Source organism: Idiotropiscis lumnitzeri, chromosome 13 (genome assembly GCF_059441095.1).
Source record: "Idiotropiscis lumnitzeri isolate Australia: NSW breed Sydney's pygmy pipehorse chromosome 13, RoL_Ilum_1.0, whole genome shotgun sequence".
Classification (NCBI taxonomy): domain Eukaryota; kingdom Metazoa; phylum Chordata; class Actinopteri; order Syngnathiformes; family Syngnathidae; genus Idiotropiscis; species Idiotropiscis lumnitzeri.
The window spans coordinates 10,037,932-10,063,612 of record NC_142403.1 but is presented as its reverse complement, the minus strand read 5'-3'; the positions used below and the strand labels follow the sequence as shown (position 1 = coordinate 10,063,612).

The window sequence follows — 25,681 nt, the reverse complement described above, 5'->3', positions numbered from 1 at the left end:
ATGTCGTGTTCCTGTCTGAGAGAATCTGCTAAATTTCTAATGTAGCTGTCATCTTTTTTCATGTCTAGATACGTATTGATTGGAATACAACATTTGTATTCATTCGCCTCCTTGGTTAAAACGCTACTTGTTAGTGGGGTCGTTTATTTGTCATCACGGAGGAGATGATCCGCGTCACGCAGTCGTTGCTGCTGTCACACACGGGCTTGCATAGTCCCTACTGCTGCGGCGCAAATAGCTTGCCACCTAGCATTCAAGCAGTGGCGAAATAAATGACTCTCGGGACTACGGGTGACAGCACCACGCTTTTTTAAAATTTTTTTTTTAGATCAGTACGCCGCTGGTTAGTGTGGCCTCCTTCGTGAGCTTGGGGTACAAGAACCCTTAAAAAAACCGCATCTTTGAGGATCTTGAAATCACGTTTTCTGAGATCGCAATTTCGGTCCCAAAACGATAAATCGTTCAGCCCTAGTATGAAAGACCTGGCACATTGCCCAATATATCAAATCAGTGTTCCTCTGCTTTGAACAGGCTTGTTGGGAATGTGTTTATTAGATGTGGTATGTAATATTTTTTTTTCTTTTGTATCCCGTTATAAGAAAATATCAACTGGCAAAACAAAGTAAAACCTGGCAGAGCAATACATTGTTTCTAGTACCTGGCCAGCCAATGCCAATTAGATGACGTAAGCCACCACCGGTCTCTCATTTGGGAACTGATTCATCGTTGCTGTAACATTGGAATTTTTTTAGATAACATGAACAGCAATGACTAAAATTGATAAAAACACATTTTCCAGAATTATACTCCACCGTCTGCACTTGGCTTCAGTTGTGTGTTTACATATTGCCGTCAACAAGTTTTACCTTTTATTTTTTTCAACAATCCATCGTATGATATGCTGTAACAGAAGTGTGTAACCAAGGTGTGTGATCACATACTTCATTCATTCTATTACGTCCTTTTGTCTCTGTGTGCAGAAAAACAACAGCCTGTGATCCTCAGTAAGCCATTTGGTTCTGGATGTCTCCATGTTGTCGACATAAATCTATCGAAGTATGTGCCTTTCTGCGAACAAAAGCCCGAACTATATAAAAAAAGAAAACAAAACAGATAAAAACACAAAAATAAGCTGAAATGAAAAAAAAACTTTACAACACAACAGTCGCCATATATCCCCAACAAGTTGATCCAGTTTGGGATTTTCATGCCATTCCAAATCAAGTTGACCCCCCCGCACCCCATCTCTCACACTAGACGTTCTATCACCATAGCATCGAGAGTAACCAAAGCTGTGTGTCGACTCTGCGAGCTACGACATGCAGGTTGTGTTCTCAATCTCTTTTAATGGCAGTAGCTTTTTTAACACAAAAGGAATTTAGATGACTCTCACTCAGAGCAGAGGATTCACAATATAAAAGAAATGTAACAAATATTATTCACCTGGACCCATTTTAAGAGCCCAAGTTGTATTAATTATTTAGCGTAACAATATATTCAATATTTCAAGAATTATGACTCCGATTAAGACATTCATTGCTTCAAATTGCCTCGTGATTTACTCTATGTTGGTCAAATAGTCATGATTAATGAAGAAAAGTGAATTGGCAGGCTTCCACTGAGTAATTGCATCCCACACAATAGCCAATTTATTGTCAAAAGAATCTGACGCAAAGTGCTTGAGTTGTGTCGTCATGTGATCGTCTCCCTCAGAGTTTACTGTGTTGCTCCGCTCGAGCTGTCATCCAATAGATTTATGTTTGCGCTCATTGTGCTACAGAATGAAGCCAATGGTAGGTTCTCAACAAGGCGCGGTCAATATCTACCAGTGCAGCAGTCAACATAAACGGCAAAACATTTCAGCTGAATCAGCAGAACATTTTGTTTCTCATTTATCTGATGTTTAATGTTCTTGCCTCAGGAGCTGATTACAATGTTTGCCTCCTTCCATATTATAAGTATTGCATGTACAGGGTCAGGCAAACTGATCTGACACATTTGTAGGTTAAATAAAAGGCAAATAAAGTAAAGACACAAAAATGTGTTTTTATTTTCAAAAATTACCATACTGTAGTCTTATTTCCCTGGCCTGAAATAGATCACAGGATTATTTTTGCTCTATGCCAATTTAATTTCTAGAATAGTTGAGGCTAATCAGATTTGGCTCACTGTGTTGCTGTGGCTCATTGGAAGAGGTCAGCGGAAAGTGCGTGACCAGCCTGTGCGACACTTCCTCAATGATCTTGTTGTTGGTGCAGCCGAGCTCAATGGAGCCTGTGTTATTGGCATGCGAGGTAATACTGCAAGGAATGTGAGAGTGTGATGCATAATCAAGACCAGCACCACTGACCGACTTCTAATGCCTGTGTTGTTTTTGTCACTGTAATAGGGAGGGATCATTGGTGGCTACTGTTCGTCACTTCGTATGCTGTTTTTACACAAATACAACTTGCACGCTGTGTTGAACCGATTAGTTGGTAGCAACGTTTCAACCTTGAAGTCGACTCATTGCCTTACAATTGTACAATTTATCAAGAGGCTGCTGTCAATGGACAGTAACGGTTTCACAGTGAAATCTCGTCATACATTTGCGCAGGTTAGAGATATCAAAAATAAGAATGTTGTTGATGAGAATAGCGGTTAGTCTGACTAACTAAAAGTATTGTGATTGCTGCTAGTCTTGAAATTGGGGGGCACGCAGCAAGGAACAAACACAGCAGGGCAAAAAGAAGCTACGTCTTCTTGTCAAAATGTTATGTCAAATAATGCATGAGCCACAACTGTGTGATTGCGAGCGTTATCCGTATCACAGCGTATGACACTTGTGTCGCTTTATGACACTATGTCAAAATCCGTATGTTATAAGCATGCATGTGGAAACATTTTACAAAAATGAGACCTCAAATACAATAAAAGCACAAGTGAAAGAAACTGTGAATCAGAGAAATGAGGATTTTTTTTAGTGGGCCTGTCTACGATGAAGCGCCGTAATGTATGTACAGTAAAACAAGATTAGACTGACCCGTTTTTTTTAAGAAAAGCATGTGCAGGACTCCCACAGCTCAGGTGTTTCCATGCCTCGCCATTGAAATGCCCTCCAATGAAACTGGTCGTTGGCGCAGAAAACGTTTGGAACGGCTGTACTGTGTTAAAACTCCACTTTTATCATATTGTAGCCGACTACCAAAAAATCTTAAATTGTTTATTAACCAATAGTACATTTGAGCATATTCTTAGAGAGAGAGAGAGAGAAAGCAAGAGAGAGAGGGAGAGAGAGAGAGAGAGAACCCTTCTTTATCTTCGTACAACTTAATCCAAAGGGAAGAGTTTAAACCTGTTACTTAGAATAAAGCAAATAGGGCCTTGTGTACACAACCTACCAGTTATTTGCATTCTGGTTTATTATCCTTAAAGATATTACCCCCGACTTCCTCTGCCGCTAATATGTTCTTTTTGAATACCTGAGAGTGGGGCTGTCAAGATTAGTCGACTAGTCCCGACTACGTCGACGATCAAAATCGTCGACAATTAATTTAATAGTCGACGTGTCGTTTATTTGTGTTTGTTAATCTGTCGCTTTGTTTTCCTGCTGGGACACAGACGCGCAGTAGATGTAGACAGCACTATGGCTAGAGCAGTGTCGTGGCTAATAGGTGTTAGCAACAGAATCCGAAAGTTGTTGTAGTGTTGCGTTTATTAACTCAGAAATTGGAGCTTGCCACAAGCTCTAAACAAAAATAAAGTTGTATTCTATTGTTTTTTCCATGCTAATTGATTTTCTTTTCTTTTGTTTCAGCTGCGTACCTCATTTTGAATTTGTAGATCAATTTACGACTAGTGAAGCAAAATGTTTTGGGTAAAGATTAAATAAAAACACAAAAAACAGCGAAAACATTTACGTCTTTTAATTGCAAAATAATATTGTATTTTGTGATATACAAGCGCTGTGATGTAAATGTGCCAGAATGTAAGCCATGAGTGGCTGTTCACATGACTTCTTCATCACATTTTTATTCATTACGATCTTTGTACCCTCTTCTGGTGGGTGGTTTGGCTCATTGCCACTCATTAGACACCTGGAATTTAAATGATGACTAAACCACTTAAAAAAAATAATAAAAAAATAAACAACTGACAAAACTCGGCGTCGCCACTTAATGTTTTGGCTCTGATGAGCAACTTTTCTTGTTACACTTTCAGACCTGTTCTCAAAAGTTTACCTTTTCCTTCTCCGCAATGCTTTTATCATATACAATACAATAATATTTTATTTATATAGCGCATTTCACAACTGCTGTAACAAACAAGTTTTTGTTTTTTTAGCTTAACATTTGATTGTAATTTTATTTGCTGAGCAACCTGAATGCTGGCGTTACATTGTAATAATCCAAGTGCCCATCTCAGGTCCACCTGATTTAATGGAGCCTTCAAACTGGGAATGCCACAGGTCTCACTGCTAATCATCTAAGAACTTCTCACACCATTTGTCACAGATACTGTGCTCTATTAAGTTTGAAAAAAAAACTGAGACCAAAGAGCCGAAAGCTGTCGGTCTTTTTAAAAAAAAAAAATTTTTTATTGGCCTACTTCAATATGTCGACATACTGTGTTGCTGGTTGTCTGTTGCAAAGTTTGTGTAAAACCCATATAGATTTAAATTATCCCTGTTATTTCAGAGTGGCAAATGATAAGCAGTATTCACGTTTGATGTGCATATGCACAGTACGTGCATGCATGTGAGGAGGTGCAGGTCTCTTTATCTCGTTGGAGTTAGACCCTTAGCTCAAGTTCTTATCACCATGTCCTGTTTGCTTAGACCTTGCAATCTTCTACTCAAATGTGGGTTAAAAAAAGAGGATTAGCCCAGTAGCTGTCATCATTTCTGCTACTTTATCCGTGTGGCTCCTCCCTCCGCCCAAATAGGAACCTACCACCTACCACCATACCACTGTTGGCCAACATCACTTGAGCCAATTAAGGTGTTCGTGAGGGCGTTGCATTTATAAGGACTGTTTTTCTATTTTAATCTCACACATCACATTTCAAAGTATTTTTGGGGGGGGCTGTATGGTATGTGATAATACAAAAGTGTTTGTTTATTTTTGGTCGAAACAGCATGAGTCAGATGTAAGATGTAACAAGCATTGGAGCAATATTTTTTTTAAGGAAAACGATGACAAATACAGTGCAGAATTTGCTTCCCTGTTTTTAAATTGAAAGAAATGAAATGGTCACAATCTCTGGGATAGGACTGAACGAATAATTGCATTTGCGGTATAATTGTGATGTGATAATTCCGAAGGCTGCTATTTGTCTGCTCTTTGAGACTGGAACAGATGAGAACAGGGCAGGCAGAGGCATTAACACTGTGCTTTTTTGCATGTCATTTTTTGGTGAGTTTGGTGAGGCTCATCACACCTTGAGGCAAAACTCTAACTTATTTGCCTCACAAATTAAAAAAACAAAAAAAAACAAAAATTGCAGTGTGCTCGCTACTTGGGCAGTGACAAATCAGAACACATCCTGCGGTCAAAGTCTTTGAAAACGGCAGCACCCGCGGCAAAGTTGTTTTCTATGATTACAGATGTAATTAATCCTTGTTTATATACAGTAAGGGTTCAAAGAGAGGCGGCCATGCACCTTTTTGACAAAAATGTCAAAATTCAGCAGGTCGTAGCTGCCAGACCCATATTCTGATTGACTTCAAATTTCAGACTTAGGTTTGTCTCATCACCATCAAAACTTAATTTTCATTCAAATCGTAATCTGATTCTGATTCTGATTCTGCACTGTGTGATTTGCCTCACACTTGTTTGGCCGAATTTTGTTGTTGACGTGGACGACATAAATAGTAGGTTTCCACCTGTGAGCCCGATTCCTCCCTTATAATCAAATTTGTCAAGGCCGATTATCAGAAGGTTCTAATATAATATCTTGAGAGATTATCTTGTCAAATGTCATATGGATTCAAAATTTCCAACTGTGAAAACTGGCATCTGGTCAACGCCGGCCCACATATTCTGTGATTGTGACGCGGAGCAGAATCCTAGCCATTTGGTAAGATCATGCTGGTGCCAAAAAACAGAGGAGAAACTGGTTGTGTTGATTATTCGGATCATGTCCCTCCCAAGAGTGGAGAATTTGTTCTTCGGATCGTTTTGCTTTTGATGCGCAGTGTTGATTTTCCCGGGTGCGCTGCACACAAGTTTTTTTTTCCTCATGTGTGCGATGTCTCTCATTTTAAAAATTGGTCAAGATCAAATCTGTGTATGCTCTGATCAGATCACCAAGACGTTAATGGATCTCAGGTTGTGTTTCCTAAGACCCACCATGATCCACTTGTGATTGGTTCTGTGGATTGAGGTGGGTAAAGGCCAGCTTGTGTTGAATGGAGCAGAGCATGAAGAAAAAAAAACAGGCACTCCGTTGTACAGCGTTCCAAGATAACTGAATTCACTATTTTTTGTAACTTGTCAAGGCACACCTGACGATTTCTTACAGCACACAATATGGGCCGGCACACTGGATGACATTCACTGCTCTAATCTGCATTTGCTCCACCCACCCATCATGGTACTAAAAATAGGTGTAAAATAAAATAATAATATGGTATTAAATAGTAATAATGATAATACATAATCATAGACGTTGGACGGATGTTTGGCATAACATGGGCAAGAAACACACCTGAATATTTTGACATCTTCATCCAATCATTGATGTCGGCCGTTATGAAAACCTTTTTTTTTTTCACCTCCCATTTGGGGAAGCAGGGTGAATGTATGTGGTGGCGCAATGTAATTTGCACCATCTAGCATGTAGGAAATCGTGAAGGATGAACCGTGGCACGAAACAAAGCGACCACTTCTGCTTCCTGCTGTACAGGAAGAACCAACATGAGAGAATAGATTTAGTTTAGTCACTTCTGTCTTTTCAAATGACTTGTACAACACGTGAGCAGATGTTATGTTGGGGGATGGGAGCGGAGGTGTCATCACAGTATATCGCAGTGTGCATACACATTGCAGTCTGTTTTCAAGTTAACCTTTCTCATTTGACAGACATGCAGAGGGCTTTAGAGTAGTCCGTGTTAAGACGTTAAGAGGTTAAGACTTGACTGTGTACAATATGATTCGTCTTTGTGCACTCCATTGGTGTTTTGCAGTTCCATGTTTATTACTCCAAGTAAACCCGTCACTTCAGTCAAGCCAAATGTAGCCTGCCTTCGTTGGTCGGTGCTGTCGACCGTGTGGCAACTGCAGTCATTCAGCGTTCATTCAAGCTGTAAGAATGCACTGAATCAATATTGAATATCTATAGCCTGCTTGGCTGCATCTGCTCCGTCAGTTGTCACTTCCTTCGCCTTGGAAGGCTCTTATTTCCTTGAATCACATTTCTCAGCCGTGTGGCATAGACCTGTGCTTTAGTGGCTTTACGTTTCATTGAAACCGGCCTAGCTACTTAACGGTGTGTTGGAGACCGATGACGGGTAAATATGTTTTTCTTGAATCATACTGGAGCTTCAGTGTTGCTGGCTGATTCGTGATCATGAGAACTGGTTGATGGGATCTGATGGTCAAGTGTTGATTAACAGAGCAGTCGGGTGTCTGTTGCTCGGGACCAGCGAGAGGGAGGGGGTGGGGGGGCTGTTTGAGTCCAGTTATACGCTCCTAAAAAAAATTCAGTTGGAATCAGGAGATGTGACAGTGTTCATTCAGAGAACTCAAAATGCTTTTTAGTAATGCACTAAACATCCAACTTCTCAGGACAGCGTGTGGTATATGTTCAGTGTACAGTATAACAGTAAGAAAATTGCCAAAGAATACCTTGTAAATATTCTTTAATTTTTGAGCAGTTCAGTCCTATAAAAAAAACTGTATACAAAAAAAAAAAACTATTCAAATTAATCATTACAATAGGAAGCAATGGAGGTGAAAATATGTCCAAAAGGGCATGATTATTAATCATCAACTGTTCTTTCAACCCATCAAAACTTAGCAGCTATGCACCAAATCTGTCCAGGATTTATCATGTTCTTCATGTTCCAAATGTTTTTAAGAATGCAAACTAACTGGTCAAACTGTAATTCATTCGAGTTAGATTCGGGCAGCAATTGTGAGATGTAAATGACAAGCAGTGATAACAGGAATTACTGGCGTCACAAAGTTCTACTCATCTCTAACTTTTAGCCTTGCGATAACGTGAATGTCTTTTGTTAGCAGTTGTTGTGTAACTTAATCTTAAAACTCAATCTGAGACAAATAACATTTAACATTACAATAAAAATAACCATTCCATAACTGTTCTGTGTCATTTCTCATTTTCCTACATTTCCACTCATAAAATGTATGTATTTACTGATCAGGAATACGATTCAAATTCATCAATTTGTTTTGGAGGAATCAGTAAATAATTAGCTATGATCAAAACGCTCCATTTTTGCAATATATTAACCCATCTCTCATATGGCACAAATATCTGAATATCTGATTATTATTTTTTTATATGGCTTGCTGCAGGTATTCCTATATAGTGTCCATTGTGTGTGCACAATATACAGTGCCTAAATAAATAAATCCAGCATCAGTCAAGTTGTGCTCCATTTGTTTGTAATATTATGTAATAGACACAATCCATGAAGAGCATCTGAATGCACACCCTGTCTGTAAAAGTCCCGGACTGTGTTGAATATAGAAGGCTGTTTTCGCTCTATTACGCAGTGTCTCTAAATGAGTGATGTCCCTAAGTCTCGTCAAGAATGCTACATCGGTACGGTATCATAATTTCTAAGTTCTGTGCTACAATTGAATCATTTTTCCCCCTTCAGTCTGACTGAAAAGTAACTGCCTCACAAACCTGCTCACAACCAGAATCAAATGACGTGTATATTGAATCAGAGATGATAATGGACAACAAACAGTTTGATACCTACTTTTCATAAGTGACGTCTTCCCAGAGCACCTATGACGCTGCACCATGTTTGCTAACATTGCTTAGTTTTGCTAGTTGGCTGAGAATACTCTTGGGTTGGAGCCAACCAGGCAAATAGAATAAGTGTTGTCGGTGAGTGCTCACTTCCTTTTGTAAAGTCTACAGTGTTTTAGTCTGGTGTGTTTTTTTTTCTGTGAGTCATACCACACATACCTTGTACAGAAGCCATTGAAGGCCCTATTTTCATTCCGAACGCAAGTCTGGCACAAAGCGCAGTCTAGATGTGCACAATGATTGGGGTTTGCTTTCTTTCGGTAGTTTGCTAGAAATTACGCAGGTATAATTTGGCGAAACAGAGCTTTTGTGCCTGTGTGCGCCATTGTGGGGTGGATATAGTCTTTTCCTGGGAAATCCGAGTAGCATACCTCATTTGGATCAAAATCAGGGCAGTCGGAGGCGCAGTACGCACGTGTACATGCGGAAACAGAAATAGACTTGCAACTTGGTGCTTCCGAACGGCCAGACAGGCCCAACACGGCCCCAAACTCGGTAGATGAAACTTGCGCTGGCATGGAAATGAAGTTACGTCCATTTTGATTCAGAGCATGTGGCCCCTGAATTAGGTTCTGTTTTCTGCGCTATTTGCTTATTAGCAGGTTTGAGGAAAATACTTTCGATAGGGTAGACTTTCACAAAACTTTGTGAAGGAGTGAGTGATTTCAATTTTGGTATATATCCAGCGATTTTGTTGTTTTAAAATCAACAATTAGCTAAATTTCTCAATGACTAATTTAGAAATGGTTGGGGGTTTTTTGATTTAGTGATACAATAATTTTGGATTTTGCATTATAGTTTTTTTTATTTAATTTTGACTTATTTTTTTATTTCTGCCAATTTAAATCAGTTTTATTGGTTTATATATTACTTTTGTGGTCGTTTGAGTTATTTTTGATTTATGGCGTATTTGTCAAGTGCAAGATAAAATAAAATTGAAAAATGTTAGTAATTGACAAAAATGAAGGACATTTTTGCTTTAGGTTAATTTTATTAGCGTAAAATGCCAGTTCAGTTTGTTTTTGTATTTTTAATCGCATTTTGTTTTAATTTGTTTGTTAACAAAATGTTTTTTCAGCTTTAGGTTTAGTTTTTTACGTTCCCGGGATTTGTCTATCTTTATGTGAGTTTTGGTTTAACTCAGTGCCATTCTATATTACGATTGAACTTGGCTTTTTTTTATGTACAGAATATTTGTAGCTTGTTAATATAAAAACCAACCGGCAATGCCAATTTACAAATTATGGAACAAACAAAATAATTGTTGATTTAATCCATACACTTTTATAATCAGCACGGGTATATCAATAATAATCGAATCATAAAGAATACTATAGACATTTAATATTAACTTTAAAAGTGTGAATTTGAATTTTCTGGCACGTTCTAAACTTAATTTACTGATGTTTGCACTTGTTGAATAAATAACAATCTGATGCAATTTTTCTTTGTCACATACAGGTTTTTCTAGTCAATCAACAAGGTCCGGTATCTCTACCTGTGTTGATACTGGCAGCCTCACATCCATCTTTGGTCAAGTGAAAAGTCTCCATCTTAAGAATCGGACCTCTTCCAATTCTCCTCTAAGACAAATATTTTGTCATCCTCGTCACCTTCAATATTCTCCAATCAACTGCTAGTCCCTGGCGTGATTAGCAATTGCTTTCTGTGGGCAGAAAGGCCAACCATCACCTCCAGACGAACCCGCAACTGGTGCTCCCTCACTGGGGGAGGGAGGGGAAGCTAGACAGTTTAACACTGTGCCACTCCCCACAGAAATGAAGCTGCAGGCCGTCATGGAGAACCTGCACAGGCAGCAAAGGGCCAAGCTGTTGATGGAACAGCAGCTTCAGCAGCAAGCAGCTGTCCAGCATTCTCATGTCCGCCCAGGTGGAGTAGCAGGGGACAACTCTATAAGCAGCCCGGCCCCTGAGACGGAGCAAGCCCAATTGGTGGCCCTTGCTGCCATGCGTGCTGCAGCAGCCGGGTTACAGAGGGTGTCGGGCAGCCACATGTCGGAGCGCAGCAGTGGCAGTGAGGAGGAAGTGGACGATGACGACAACGATGGAGAGGAACAATACAAAGATATGATGGGGTCGGATGAAGAGGAACAGATGTAAGAGTCAAATAGCTTTGTTCACTTATGTCATTTGTTCTACTATGTTTATGTCTTCACTTATTTGTACGATATCTCAAATCAACTTTCCCAATTGAAATGAATGGAAATGCTATTAATCCATTCCAGGCAATTGTTCAAATTTGTATAAAGAGGGTTTCTGGCCAACAGTGGCACTGTGAAAAATAGCACTGTACAGTATTTCTTTCATCTGCAGGGAGTTTTTGATCTTTTATTATTTTATTTTTTTATTTTTTTTAATTTAGTTTTTTTTATGATTTCAAACAAAATTACATTTTCCAAAATACCTCCTATACAAAGAGCGAAAACTGCGAATACAAAATGCAACCATACCCATTTCAATGCAAATTAAGCATATGAATTGATTGCGGGTGAACAACGTGAAGTTCAGTCTTAACTCAAATTATGCTCTCAACACAAAACATAAAATCGACTGTACTTCGGAAAGCTCGTCAGATGGAACACTTGCAAGTGAAGTTACCAGTGTGCACTCTTTTAGTTTCATTATTTTCAAAAACAATATATAATTTTCAATACCCTCATAGTAAACGAAAGTGGGATGAGGAGGACTTTGAAGGCGAGATGGAAGAAGACTTTGACGACGACCTAGCGGAGGAAGGTCTGCCTACGGGCCACAATGCAGTGGTGCCTGGGAAAGGTATCCTCCTGCTTCCCCACCGCCAACTCCACCCTCACTCGCAGCTGCTGAAGGCTCGGCCCAGTGTTGACCAGGAGCCCCGCATTGCCATCTTGCCTCCTCACGCCACACACAGCCACCTGGGCCAAGACCACGGCGAATGGACCTACGAGGAACAGTTCAGACAGGTAGGATTGCATATCTTGATTCATGTGCAAAAAAATGTACACACTTCTTAATTCATAGATAAATCAGTGTGAGTTGGGACTGACCTCTTAGCTTTACTACAAACTTAAAAATCTTCATCTCATCAATTTTACAGTATCCTTCCAACCTTTTTGGAACAGCTCCAGCATGACAATATATAAAGCAAGGTCCATAAAGACATGGTTTTTGCAGAAGAACTTTGTCAACCTCATCATATTAGAGATGTTTTCCAATATTGTCAAGTCCTCAAGTGTAGCCCATCAGAGCTACATCTGACCTTTGCACAATCATGTCACTCTCATAACTGCACAGGGTAGGAGTGTGACACCCACTCCTTGACAGGTGCTGACATACCGTAACTTAATCCATGATTTTTGGGGGGTGGATTTGCTTTTCACACCTTACAATATGATAAAATATGTAAGATGAAGCATTTGACGATACCAGATTTCCATCCATGATATTGTTTGATCCAAATATACCAGAACTGTCACATAAGTAAAGCGTAGTAGAAAGGGATGGAAGGGTGGTTGTGTGTACAACATCTTTATTATGCTGTCAGGTTTTACTACGCAAGTGCTTACTGTAAATATACAAGTGGGCTAAATATTATAAGGGAGGCCCTGGTGGAGTTAAACGGTCCGTGTTCACAAGACGAAATTTAGAACTGTCATCAGCAAAGTTGACAGGGATGCTCTCTGTTAAGAATCTGACTTAGAACAGATTTTAAATACGCTCGCAATAATTATGTTTATATTTCTGCAATATATATATATATATATATATATAAGTACTCTTCTGCATGTATTTGTCCTACCCGCTCTAACTGAAACGGCTCCATTTGAAGACATTCTATGTTCATAATGGATTTTCCGTGACAAATTGACGTCAACACAGAGACGGGCATCTGTATTGATTTACTTATGTGGTTATTCATTAATTTGCAAAATGCACAAATCCTTGACCAGTATTTTTCATGTCTTTTATGAAACGGATTTATCTTACTTGAACCCACTTCCATATTGAAGCTAAACTCCTGGTTATACATCAACCATACTGACACTTTCTTCTCAAACATGCTTGTGCAGCGGAATCAGTTTGACAGAAAGTAACGTGTCACTGACAGCTCTTTTATACCACAGAGCTATTTTTTGCCTCTATAAATGTATACTTTGAGTGTTCAACCCAGTTGTACATGTGCTTCACTCTTAAACCTAACCATATATTGTGTAATTTCAGACGTACTGTATGTCTTGTGATTATAGTGTATGTAGTATAACCCCCATAATACCGACTGTATGCATTGCTTTCTAAATAGCTCGCCACTCCCTCCAACTTGGTGCGAATGTGGTGAATTAATACACTCACCCTGCAGTTGGTGGTTTCAGTACATCGGGTTCTGTATGTTTTTATCATAACATGTCAGTCAGCGGCTCAACTCACAAGCAGTTGTGTATCAAAACAGCCAGCATCTTGGCTGACAAGATAATGTTGTCATATTGCTCTGACTGGAGAAACAGAGAATGGCAGGAGTATATTTTCTAACATGCTACAAACTCACCCGAACTCACACCTTTGCAATAGTGAGACTCAAGTGTTGCTGTCACATTCACACTGGAGTGGGTCAGCCCTGTGATTAGGGCTCACTGCAGATGTGACCAGTGATAATACTGCAGTGTGAATGTGCCATGCTTGTGTGAGTAAAGTTCAAATGACCTACCTGTGATACTAGAGGCAGTTTTTCCCATGATAATTTTAACCTCATACCCTGCGGTTTGGACTGTGATTTAGTGAGCCTATGTTTTGTGGTTTCTTCTAATCATGTCAAGTCTGTAGTTAAATCTACGAGAAAATGCTTGTAGAATCCATTTTCCATGCATGCATTTGGTTGCAGTTTGTAGTCATCGCAAATGCTTCGTCTAAGAGTTCACTTAACATACGGAACCAAAAAAAAAGAAATCTGAAAAGTCAGGAAGCGGTAGAACGTCAACTTGAATAGCACTTGTTTCATTGCTTTTCATGCTTACGGTTACCTAGAATTGCAGATGAACATTTGGTCAGACACAAACGTGTTCAACAATATGACCGACAATGTTGTCCACATGCATCCTGCGCACTTTCTTCGTCGTACATACATGTGCAATGACACAATGGAAGCCTGTATCAAAAAAAAAATTGTCAGGCTCTAAACCTCGCGCTTGTAATTCTAATATATATGATCTGAAAGCGCTTTGCTGCTCAAATTTCAGGCAGCACATAACCTAAATATACTACTCATTGCTTACAGTACATGATTTAATGTTTAGGTTGAGCCCATTGGGGGCACTGGGTGGAGAGGAAAGAGTTAAAGCTGTTTAGTTTATTTTTGGGCAGGTGGGTGGAGGCTTCTGGAATGCGCCTGAGGCAGAGTGATAATGTGGCCATTGGAACCTCAAATCCTCAGCAGAAAACTTATGTTCGTCTATCTGTCGATTGCAGTTGGAAGTGCTTCCAAATCGAATGTTTCCCTGTCTTTCTTTTAAAGCACATTATTGTCAAAAGGCAATGCCACACATTACGCCAATTGACCGAAGAAAAGGGAGAACAAGCAGTGGTAGAAGGGTTGACTAACAGTTTACTGTAAAGTTTAAAGCAAGGGGATGGAATTGAATCCTCATAAAAGGATTACAACAAAAAATCCACCAATAAGCCAAATAAAATTGAAAAATACCGAAAAATAAATCCAGGGCAAGTATTACTGTTGGACATTGATGATAGACTTACTGTGTTATGAACATTATGGCTGTTCATATATTAGGGCTAGCAACAATAGTCTTGGTAAAAGTAAGGATCAGAAGTTCCTCATTTTAAACTTTAAAACTTTTGGTTCTGATGTCCAATGCAACCCTTTTCCCAGACAAGTTTGATTTTTTTTAATTAAAATTTTTTGGAAATGTAATGACGTATTGAAGTATTTCACAATAAAGAATCATTAGTGGTGTAATAACACCATTAACGATTGCTTCTTAGGTAAAGCGGGGAATAAAAGCAGGCTGGAGGGTCGTTAGTCCCAAGGACTATTTTTGTTTTGACAGCATGCATGCATTTGCGGGTGTGTCATTTGCAGAGGTCACCCTCAGTGCTGCCTCAGCCAAAATGTGAATGCGCAAGTTCAGAGTATGGCGGTTAGTATGATGCTTTGTAATGACATTGGGTATCTTCACAAGGTAGTGTAAATGTGTTTTTTTTTTTTTTTTTAAGTTGATTTTTAAAATTCTTATTTTTTTCCAATGCCTTCCCACTGACATGCACTGCTTTCTCAACATAGCTACAAGCAGAATTTTGCTTTGTTTGCAAAAGCACAATCAATGTTGCCAAATTAGCTACTTGGCCGCGATATTTAGAGGCTTTAACTTTTCCTCAAGGAACAATTTAAAAAAAAAAAAGAAAAAAAGTCTTTCATCAGCAACACTGGAAACAAAAAAAAACCATTTGTAAAATGACATTTGTAGTACACGAATTACTTCGCACTAATTAGGAACCAAAAATTCCCCCATTATTTAAATGATCTAATCCAATCCATCAACAATGTTATTTCTTTGCTTACAAATTAGTAGAAATTTAAATTTGGACTTTTGAGATCTGATTAATGTGATTTAATTAGGGTTCAAATCCGTATGTTGTTCATCTATGCCTTGCGATTGGCTGACAACCAGTTCAGGGTGCGCCCCGCCTACTGCCAGAGGACGGCTGGGATAGGCACACTGAAGTCTCAAATACTTTGATTCAGGCGGCAAGTGTGTGTACCTTCACAAGGTTGTTGCAAAAAATACATTACAATGACAAATACTAAATCCATAATTCATTAACAATTATGATAACAGAGTAATGACGATGTGCATTTGAAGAGCATGCATCTTTTTACCCTCTACATATTAAGCTGCAATCACCGTCCCGTGGTAATTTTGACAAAATGGAAAATAAACGGAAATTCTGACAAATTGTTATGAAATTCATGTCAAGTTCTGTAGGTTGGCATCTCTGAAGCAAATTCCAAAAGAGAAAAACAAACCACAAGGCAAAAATTGTTTTGTCATTGTCATTTGCTTTGTCTTTGAAAATTGATTGAAACGGAAACTCAGGTTTTTGTTATTTGTTTGAGTGTTATTTTAAGGCCATATCACTCAGCCCTGGTGACCTCCAAAAAGACGGTCCTTGACCCATTATGTGTCATCGGGTTGAGGACGAACAGATCTATAATGGTAAATAATAGTGTGCAACATGTGTGCACTTCTGAACTATAGATTAAACAAGCATGGAATCTGGATCAAGACATTGCTGTTACATGCAAGTATTTTGTTTTAGTATGAAATAGATGTCTTATATGTTGGCTCATCCCCATTTATAGAACTGGTTTGTTCTTTTTTTTCAGTCTTTTCAGGCCTTTCTTTGTCAGTGTTGGAATTCAGTCAAGCAAGTGACCTTAGCAACAGAATGACAAATGGGTTTTGTTTAGCCCCTCCTTCAATTAGGGTCCATTTTTGTTTGAATGATTTTGTATTCGCTTCAGCCCTGCAAAAATGGTTCATGCCCCCTTAATATCAGGCCCAACAGGTTCAGAGGCCAGGCGGCGTCTTTGAAGTTAGTCTGTGTGGGCCTTAAACACCAGCAGCAAGGGCAGATGGAGCCCAGATGGACAGTAAAGAAGGGATGTCTTTAAAAATTCATGGCACTCACCATGATCAGGGTGAGTGGAGGGCATTTGGCATTAAACATTAAATTGCTCAAACACACACACACGCACACACATTGTGAGGGGGATGGAGTTGCCTTGGGACGACAGGAAGTATAGCTCGAATGAGAGCCAAGTGGGAGTGACACTTATTGGGATTGCCTGTCGGCTTTTTGCTGATACAGCTGTCCAATAAGTGCTTGTTGGCTTTGTAGTCCGTTGAAGTTCCTTTGGAATCCTTTCGTTCATCTTATAGTAATTCATTTGACAATTTTATTTCATACATACGGAGACGTTGTCCCTGTAATTTGAAATACCACTCAACTCAACCCATGTCACAAAAGAATGCTTCGAGTTGTTCAAATTACCCAGAATGCACTGCCGGAGTCCATTTTGGAAGTAAAGCTCTGCTACAAAGCTTCATTTGTTATTGTTCAGCCGAGGTTGTAATAGTGCGGAAGCGGCGGAAAAAGGTTCTTCCGACTCCCGAAAATAATTGCAAACCAGGGATTTGACGCCCAGAAGAGCCATGAATGACTCTCTGAACTTTAGCTGGCTGATATTAACAGATCAAGTCTCCCGCACCCCATCTGTTTCTGAATATGTTCTGATCACTATGTCACAGGTAAAATACTCCCCCCTCAAAGACGATCGCTCTTTGTTTTATTCGTTGATGGTAATATTTTCATCTCGTTAGTTAGGCTATCCTGTTAAAAATAAATAATTAAAAACATAGACCCGCATGGTTTTGTTGTGTTTTCGTATTGGTCTTGCGAGTTGCACTCCTAGTACCAGTTGAGACCATCATGAAAACAAAACAAAAAGCATCCCGGTTTTTGCTTTTCTTTTTTTTTTTTTTTTTTTTTTCAGGGTATTTCTATTTCAAGCTGATGGAACCAGACTTCATGTCAAATCAAGCATGATTCTTATTTCTTGGTAGTGCGGCATCTTGAAAATCGAAAACACACACAGCGCGAATCCAGCTGGACAACAAACCTATGCCTCCATCCTTTTGTAAGTCTGAAAATTCCTGAAAGCTCACAAAATGGGCCATCCAGTCTCCGTTGAAGTTGATACGGTTCCAAATCGCCTATCAAACACAATTTGTTGTCTGTATACGAGCTTTATATTTGCAGATCTTGATCGGACGTACCTATTGGGAGCTGCACACACCTCTCACCGCACTGTCTCAATTGTGACTGTACAACCGAGTTGCCACGGCGCTGTAGATGCGTCCAATTGTAATAAGATGACAAGTCAATCAATGACTGCTAATCAGTGGAATTTTGCCAATCTGGTAAGCTTTGGCAGAAAAAAAAAATTACTCCAATTCCGATTTTAGTCTTAATCAGCATAATTATCTAGCTCAACCATTTTTTTTTCAAATTGTTTCCCAGTGTAGTTGATAAATGATTGAAATCTGACTCTAATCAATCAATTGGTTTAATTCGTTGACGGAATAACGAATACTTGAATATAAAATTGCTATGAATTAATTCCAAAGTTTTGGAAATCAATTGCCCTTACACGTCTCTGCGCAGTGGTATGGATTTAACAAAAGGAAAACAAGAAGACTTAATGGGTATTGTTTGTGTTGTGAAAACAAAAGGCTGAAAAACAAAAGCAACAGCTGTACGGGAGGAGCTGTGACAGTCTTCCTGTTGAGTGCGAGGTGGGGGTTGGGGCGGGGACGATACAGGGAGTGCAGCGTAAGAAAAAAAGAGGCTCGGTTCAGCGCAACAAAATAACACTTAACGTTTGGCGTTAAGCTTTGAAGCTGTGCCAAGTAGAATGGGTAATGCAAGGTAGTTTTGATAGAGGCACTGTGCGGTATTTGAACCTCGTCCAGCGCCTCGTGTGATTTGTGATGCTGATTTCCAGAGGTGTGCAACCAAGGAATACTGGAAAGTGCTCAATGAGGAGAGCGAAAGGGAGGTTCAAGTAGGAATGTAAACAGAAATTGGGATGAGTCCGAGTCCAGCTCCTTCTTTCTTTACTTACTGTCTCTTTTATAATACTATTTTTGACAAATTCCCTGCGATTCCCACCCCTGGTTGTAACCCCGGACTGCTCTCATAGGAAACGAGCAAATGACCTTTTCCTGGGCTACAGCAAGACTCCCAGATGCGCCTCATACTTCATTGTCTTTCACACCATATTATGCGGGACATGTATTTTCTCTCCAAACAAGGGTGCTGCTTGCCTTCTCGCCTTGTCATAATACAAGCCTAGAAGTAGATGTTCGCTGAATGCATCGAGCTGACAAACAAACAAAAGTTGCATGTTCTTATACATTGACCCAGATAAAGGCATTCATTTGAACCAAAGTGTTGGAATTGTGCTCTTGCCGTCAGATGTCCCTGAAAAGGTAGCATGTGTTGAAAGCGTTAAGTCTTGAAAGGATCAATGAAGTGCTGGGTCAGACATTGGAATTCTTGGCCAACCATTTTCAAGGTTGGAATGGCTCTTTGTGCAAAATGTCACTGGACTTGGAAGTAGAAAATAGACATCAGGTCTTCAATATGGCTGCACAATGAAAAGCCGCAACCGGATGAAAAGCACAGCGAACTTTTCATTGTCACGAAGGAACCCATTAGGTGTTGGGTCCATAATTGTCAAGGCAAAGTGTTTACACTACCACACAAACGCATACACACGCACGCGCACACTATTTTCTTTCATAACACACTGACTTGCGGCATTGAATACTGTATATATATATATATATATATTTATATATATATACTCATACTCATACTCAAGCCAACCACGGTGAGAGCCATTATCCACAAATGGAGAAAACATGGAAAAGTGGTGAACCTGCCCCAGAGTGACTAGAAATTATCCCAAGAGCACAGTGATGACTGATCCAGGAGGTCACGAAGGAACCCAGGACAACATCTGGACAACGGCAGGCCTCCCTTACCTCAGTTTAGGTCAGTGTTCATGACTCAGCAATAAGGAAGAGACTGGAAGCGACACCCGTTACAGTGTTCTCAGGCAAACAAAACACTGCTGACCAAAAAGAACACAAATGTTTGCCTTACTTTTGCAAAATATAAAATAAAAAAAGTCCCAAGACTTTTGGGAGAATATTCTCTGGATTGACAAAACAAAGGTTTAACTTTTTAGAAAGTGTGTGTCTTGTTGACTTTGGCGTAAATGTGACACAGAATTAGAAGAACATCATGCTAACAGTCTAACATGGTAGTGGCGATGAGGTTGTCTGGGGCTGCTTTGCTACTTCAGGACTTGCTGTGGTTGAAGGAAGCATGAATTCAGCTCTTTACCAGAAAATCGTGAAAGAGAGTGCGGCCTTCCCAGCAGGACAACGATCCAAAACACACCAACAAGTCTACTTAAAAAAACATACGATTTTTGAAGTGGCCTTTTCCTAAATTGAATCTCATTGAAATGCTGCAGCATGACCCTTAAAGATTGACTGAAGACTCTAAAGGTTCATCCATGGGTGATTAATTAAAGCAATTCTGCAAGAAAGAGTGAGCCAAAACATCTCCACAGAGATGTGAAAGACTCATTTGCCAGGTATAGAAAATGCTTGATTTCAGTTGTTGCTGCTGAAGGCGGCCCAACCAGTTATTAGGTTAAGGGGAACTTACTTTTTCACACAATCCAGGTAGCTTTGACTATTTTTTCCCCTTAATAGATAAAATCCTCATAAAAAAACTAATTTTATATTCACTTGTGTTATCCTTGTTTGATATTTATCTGTATTTGACGAGCCTAAAGAATAATAGAGTGTATGTCAGAAGTGAAAGTCTTCTTGTGTGTTTGTGGTTGTGTGTGGATCTTGAAAATAATATTGTACATTGGATTTTGGTTTGATTTTTGTGCAACAAGCTTGTGTAGGACAAATTGAGGGGTTGCTTTTGGCCAAATTTCACAGCCCCCACCTATTGATTAGTGGTGGGCTCGGCGAGGTGGCCACAAAATCTTCATCTTTGATGAGCCCCATAGATATCAAGCCTGCATGCGGTCTGGGTGGGCCAGATATGGTTTAAAGGCCTGTCAACCATTAAACTCAACGCACTGCTCATCTATCACTCTTCAGTGACAGTGTAACCAAAACCTCAGTTTTTCAGCCCTCCCGGGTTAGATTAAATGTCCCCCGTGTATGTCTTCTTCGTGTTTGCGTCAATGCCCTTTCGCAGACATTCATCTCTCCCGCTGTTTGCTTTGCAACTTCAGCACTGGCTGTGAATAAATAACTTTATCAAAGAAGACTAATTTAATGATTAGATATTACATACTCATTCAGGCATTGCCTGGAAACATCCGCCTCATGGATAATTAACAAAATTATACTGACTGGTTGACTTGTGGGGTTCTTTGACCTCTGTAACCGCCACTTCATTCAGTTTGGCCTTGCCCGAGTTTTGGCCTCTATGATTGGGATGCTCGTCGTCGGCAGTGTGGTTAAAAGAGATTGCCAACAGATACACAACGTCTCTCTGTTGCGGGCCCGTGAAAGCTGGTCTCGATTTCTGATTCTTATCCAAATCTACAAGACACGCTCTGATTGTAGTGTGGCAGAATGCACGCATGGAATACATTCCGCCCCGTCTTCATCCACTGATATTCTGATGTCAACCCAGAAAAAGGACTGTAATGACTGAATCGGAGGGGAAAGTACAATGGTCTGTGAAAATGAGGGTTTAAGAGTTCAGTGAAGGCATGTGTGCGTATGTCACAAGGTGTTTTTTTTTTTTTTGTGTTTGGGCTGCTCATCACTTTCATACGTCAAATTCAAGGGCCCACATGGATTTAAAACACTCATGGAAAAACATGCGACGCTCATTTGAGGAATGTTCCTTTTTCTAAGTGACCAGCTGTTGCCAACTAGTGGCCTGGCAGGCATATTGCAGTGTTTAGTCTTTGTCGAGATTGTTTCAGCCATTACCGTTATCTACAGTATAAGTAAAACAACACAAATTAAAAAAAGACTCAAATTTTTATTCAAGTCTGTGTTTTAACGGGAAGTCAACCCAGAAAAGGTCTTTTCCAGAATATGTTGTATGCTGTCCCATTATTTGAAACACGTAATTCTGGTTAATACTGCGTTTGTGGAACATACATCAAACATGGGGTGGCCATTTTGCCACTTGCTGTCAGTTGAAAATGACATCACTGTTGCTCAAGGCTCAGCTAACGGCCAATCATTGCTCAGCTTCAGAAAATAGATTGCTGTAATTGGACGTTACCTGAGTCCTGGGCAACTGTGATGTCATTTTTAGTTGACAGAAATTGACAAAATGGCCGCCCCGAGATGGCTAAAAATGGGTGGATTTTGCAGCATAACTGGCATTCCACAAACGCAAAATTAATCACAATGCCATGTTTGGGCCAGTGAAGGCGCATAGGACATATTATTGCAAATTATTTACTGCCATATTTTCTGCAATATTTACAGTATCTGAGATAAAAATCTGAATTGACCTGCAGTTGAGTTATGAATGAAACCTAAATGAAACATCAGAAAAAGAGCAACAAAAAAATAAATCAGACGCAGCATACACTACACGCAAAACATGTCCATAAGGCTCTTCGACAGGCTTGTGGCCAGCCCAGGGGGTTGCGCCATGTCTCAGAAAATCAGCCATAGCTCACCAGCAACCCGAAAGACGACGTGCTCTCGAAAAGAAATGAATAATAGACATCAGATGGGTGTTTGACAGAGCTTGTTTGTCTTCGGCTGGTGCCTCATCTCCTCGCACTCAGTCGATGCGCTTGAATTTATGAGGTCAGCTGGTCACTGCGGATTATGACGCGTTTGATCCTGCCTGTCAATAAAACAATGTTGAATGCAACTGCAGTAAAACAGATCTATTGTTGCTGTTAATTGTGTGCTCGAGGGGGAGGGTAGTATGGCACTGTGAGAGTATGTAAATAGTTTGTGTATTTTTAATCATGTTTTTTATACACTATTTGTATCAATGATAATTACACACACACTCACAGACACGCACATCATTGCTTCAGCACACATGCGCACACCCACACGCTTGTTTTATGTTTCACTTTCGATAGGTTTCGTTTTTCTCTGAATAAAGTCCAGAGGGATGGGCGAAGAAGTCAGTGAGAGTGCGGGAGAGTGAACTGGCAAGACGTCTACTTCACTTCCTGGCTTCTCCTCCCATCGCGATGGAGAAAAGACAAAACCTTCCCTGGTTATTCCTCTGGTTCTCTGCATTTAATTCAGTCTAATGAAGGCGTCAGGACCTTTTAAACCTGACAGGCACGTTGTAGCGAGTGGACATAGATGGATTCATTATTGATGTCAGCTTATGGAGACACATACGAGATGTTTCTGTCACGCTGCTGTTCCTCCACATTTTCCAGCTGAATTCAACTGCATACAGAAACAATGTCGTATCAAGAGTGAGTAGGAAAGGAGCTTGTTTCCTGTATTTGATTTGAAGTACATTCCAGTCGGTGTTGTTCAGACTGGACTCATGCAGTGATCTACTACAAGCTGGAAGCATTGTTTTGACAGGCGTTTTTCTTTTTTTTTTTTTTTTTCCACTTTTTCAAGACTTTTTCAGCCTATACAATGCCTAAATGGTTTGTAATTGATAGAATTCGTATAGTACACTGATTCGATTCCAACCAGAAATGTAGCCAATCTTAAATGCCCAGCACAGATTTTAGGGCCTTACTATAATCCATGAGTGAACCCTGACTCCAAACTTGGCCACTCTGTTAAAGACAGACAGCTCATCGCAGAGCCACATAGTTTTCTGTCTCTGCAAATGCAATTCTAAAGGGTCTCCTTTCATTAAATCTCTCAAAATACATGCAAAATACAATCTCGCCAGGCTTTTTAGAAACTTCTAAAGGTTCCCCCAATGATCATCACGTTGTAGCATTAGAATCAAATACAGTTGAATAAGTCCGCATAAAGCGGGCTCCCTCATTTATAGGAATGTTTCACTGCTGCTGCTGCTTCAACCTGTTCTTACTGAACTCAACAAAATTTAACATGCATAGTCATGTTTTACCATACATCAGAAGTGCGCTGACTCTAGAGATTATACTGTGCTATATTGTATAATTCTTTGCATCAAAGAATATTCATACATTTGTATTTGGGAGCTTAAGGGCATCCATAAAATGGCTGTTGCCTGATTCAATGCGCTGTTTGAAAATGGCTGATCATGTGTTCAAGGGCTGTGTCAACTCGCCTACATGGACCCCCTTTAGCTACGACCCCCCCCCCCCAACTTTATGAGTCACTTAGTACTCACTAAGTTTGCTTATTGCGCTTTTCTTTTCCACAGTCCATTCCGCTTTCATTCCAGACGAGCGTGGTTTCCTGCTAAATAGTTTGTATAATAAAGTTCGTGCCTCATTTCATGTGGTTGGTAAAAACATGAACCGACTTTGATTAACAAATGGAGTGACTGGTCTGCAACAGCGTTTCTGTTGTGCAACATCCACTGTAGAGACTTTCTTTAATACATATGCAAATCACATCTGGTCTGCTGGTTACCAGCAGTCACTCTATTTAATAACTTGATTCATTGCAAGAACATCCATGGACTAGATGTTCAAAGGACAGTGATGCTTTCCAAAGAGGTGAGTCAGTCTTTAGTCATATCCCCATATGAATGTAAAACATCAACAGTGGTGTAAACAAGAAAGATGAAAACTTTTAGAACAAGCGCAAAACATCAGTTAAACAGAGTCACATCCTTTATGGAGTGTTGTAATTATAAGATAATGCTACGAACATAATACAAACCTTCAGGAGGAAAAGGAAATAAATGGTTTGCAGTGGTGAATTTTAAAAGCAGGATTTTATTACAGAATTGAATGTTTTTGTGAAAGGGATTTGAGCTTATCACATCTCAGTTCGGCTTGAAGCTTGAATTTGAAAGTGCTCTGGACATGTCAAACGTGTCCTGGCCACTATATAGATTTGTATTGGATTCCCGTCTGGGCTCTGTTTAAGCCAATCCACAAGTTCCATCTTGTGCTTGTCAAGCCGCTCTTCGATTTTGGTTCATGCTTGGGTGGTTGTCATGCTGAAAAAAGAGACCCTGCTACATTGTTATTTGTTATTTTATATTTGTTACAAGGCTCATATTTTTTTATTAAGAAAAGAAAAAAACATTAAATAGAATGCTGGAATGATCAGTCATCCACCTTAGATCGAGGCCTTAAAGAGTTGTAGACGATACTCCACTCTACTCTGGGTTGTGGTTTTCTGTTGCAAAGTCCTTATTATGTGCTATGTGACACTTGTGTGCCGCTGGCTTACTAGCATCCATTTGCATGAACAGAGGCGCAAACCCTCCCCCTGCACGGAAATAAATCTCCTCCCCAAACCGTATTACTTTCCACCAACATGGTGTTGACTGCGTCTCAATCTGCAGCAACAGGCTGCTCTGTAGTTACTGATTATTTTCATCATAAACCACTTTGTTTTGTGTCTGAGGCCTCCTCATAATTTATCTGCAGAAGGGCAGTTGCTGACCTACATACACGGCCAGGGTGGGAGCTAATCAGCATTTTGTAGACAAAACTAGAATATTTCAATGGCTGCAAAGTGCTAAATGCCACCATTGCTTCTAATGCCAAGGTGTCCAATGCAATTCGATCAGAATCTTTTTCTGGGGAATTAAACAAAATGTATCTGTGACATTAAAATACAGTGTTTTTTTTGGGACCACTCATTTTCTTGCAGCGCCATGAACCGATTCCAAGCAATACCAGTCGGCCCGGTTTACTGTCGTTTTTCTAGTTTCTCCTTGTTTATCCGAATAGCAGAGCTTTAATCCAGGAGGGGCCCCAGCCCCTGCTCACACTACAAACATGAAAACCATACAGTAAACCTACACCAACCACACCCAGCTCTCCCTGATAAGGTATGTGTGTGGGTGTAGGTGGTGGCAAATGAGCTGTAATGTGCATTAGCAGTATTATAATCACTGAAACGGTGAGAAAGAAAGAAACATAAAACGATATCATCGAATTGCAGTGC

The 25,681-nt window shown here is 39.9% G+C and overlaps 1 protein-coding gene across 4 annotated transcripts in view; it reads left to right on the top strand.

The window, feature by feature from the left end:
• The window catches only part of arid3a (AT-rich interaction domain 3A), a 40,266-nt gene that overhangs the window by 4,381 nt on the left and 10,204 nt on the right, over nucleotides 1-25,681 (top strand). For 2 of the 4 annotated variants that reach the window (XM_088313642.1, XM_088313639.1), the window contains exons 2-3: nucleotides 10,447-11,101; nucleotides 11,668-11,947. In XM_088313642.1, coding sequence (XP_088169768.1) covers nucleotides 10,764-11,101; nucleotides 11,668-11,947 — 618 coding nt within the window. In that variant the 5' untranslated portion in view covers nucleotides 10,447-10,763. Of the gene's footprint in view, nucleotides 1-980; nucleotides 1,057-10,446; nucleotides 11,102-11,667; nucleotides 11,948-25,681 lie in introns of all 4 variants that reach the window. The other 2 variants (XM_088313641.1, XM_088313640.1) reach the window with 2 other exon arrangements.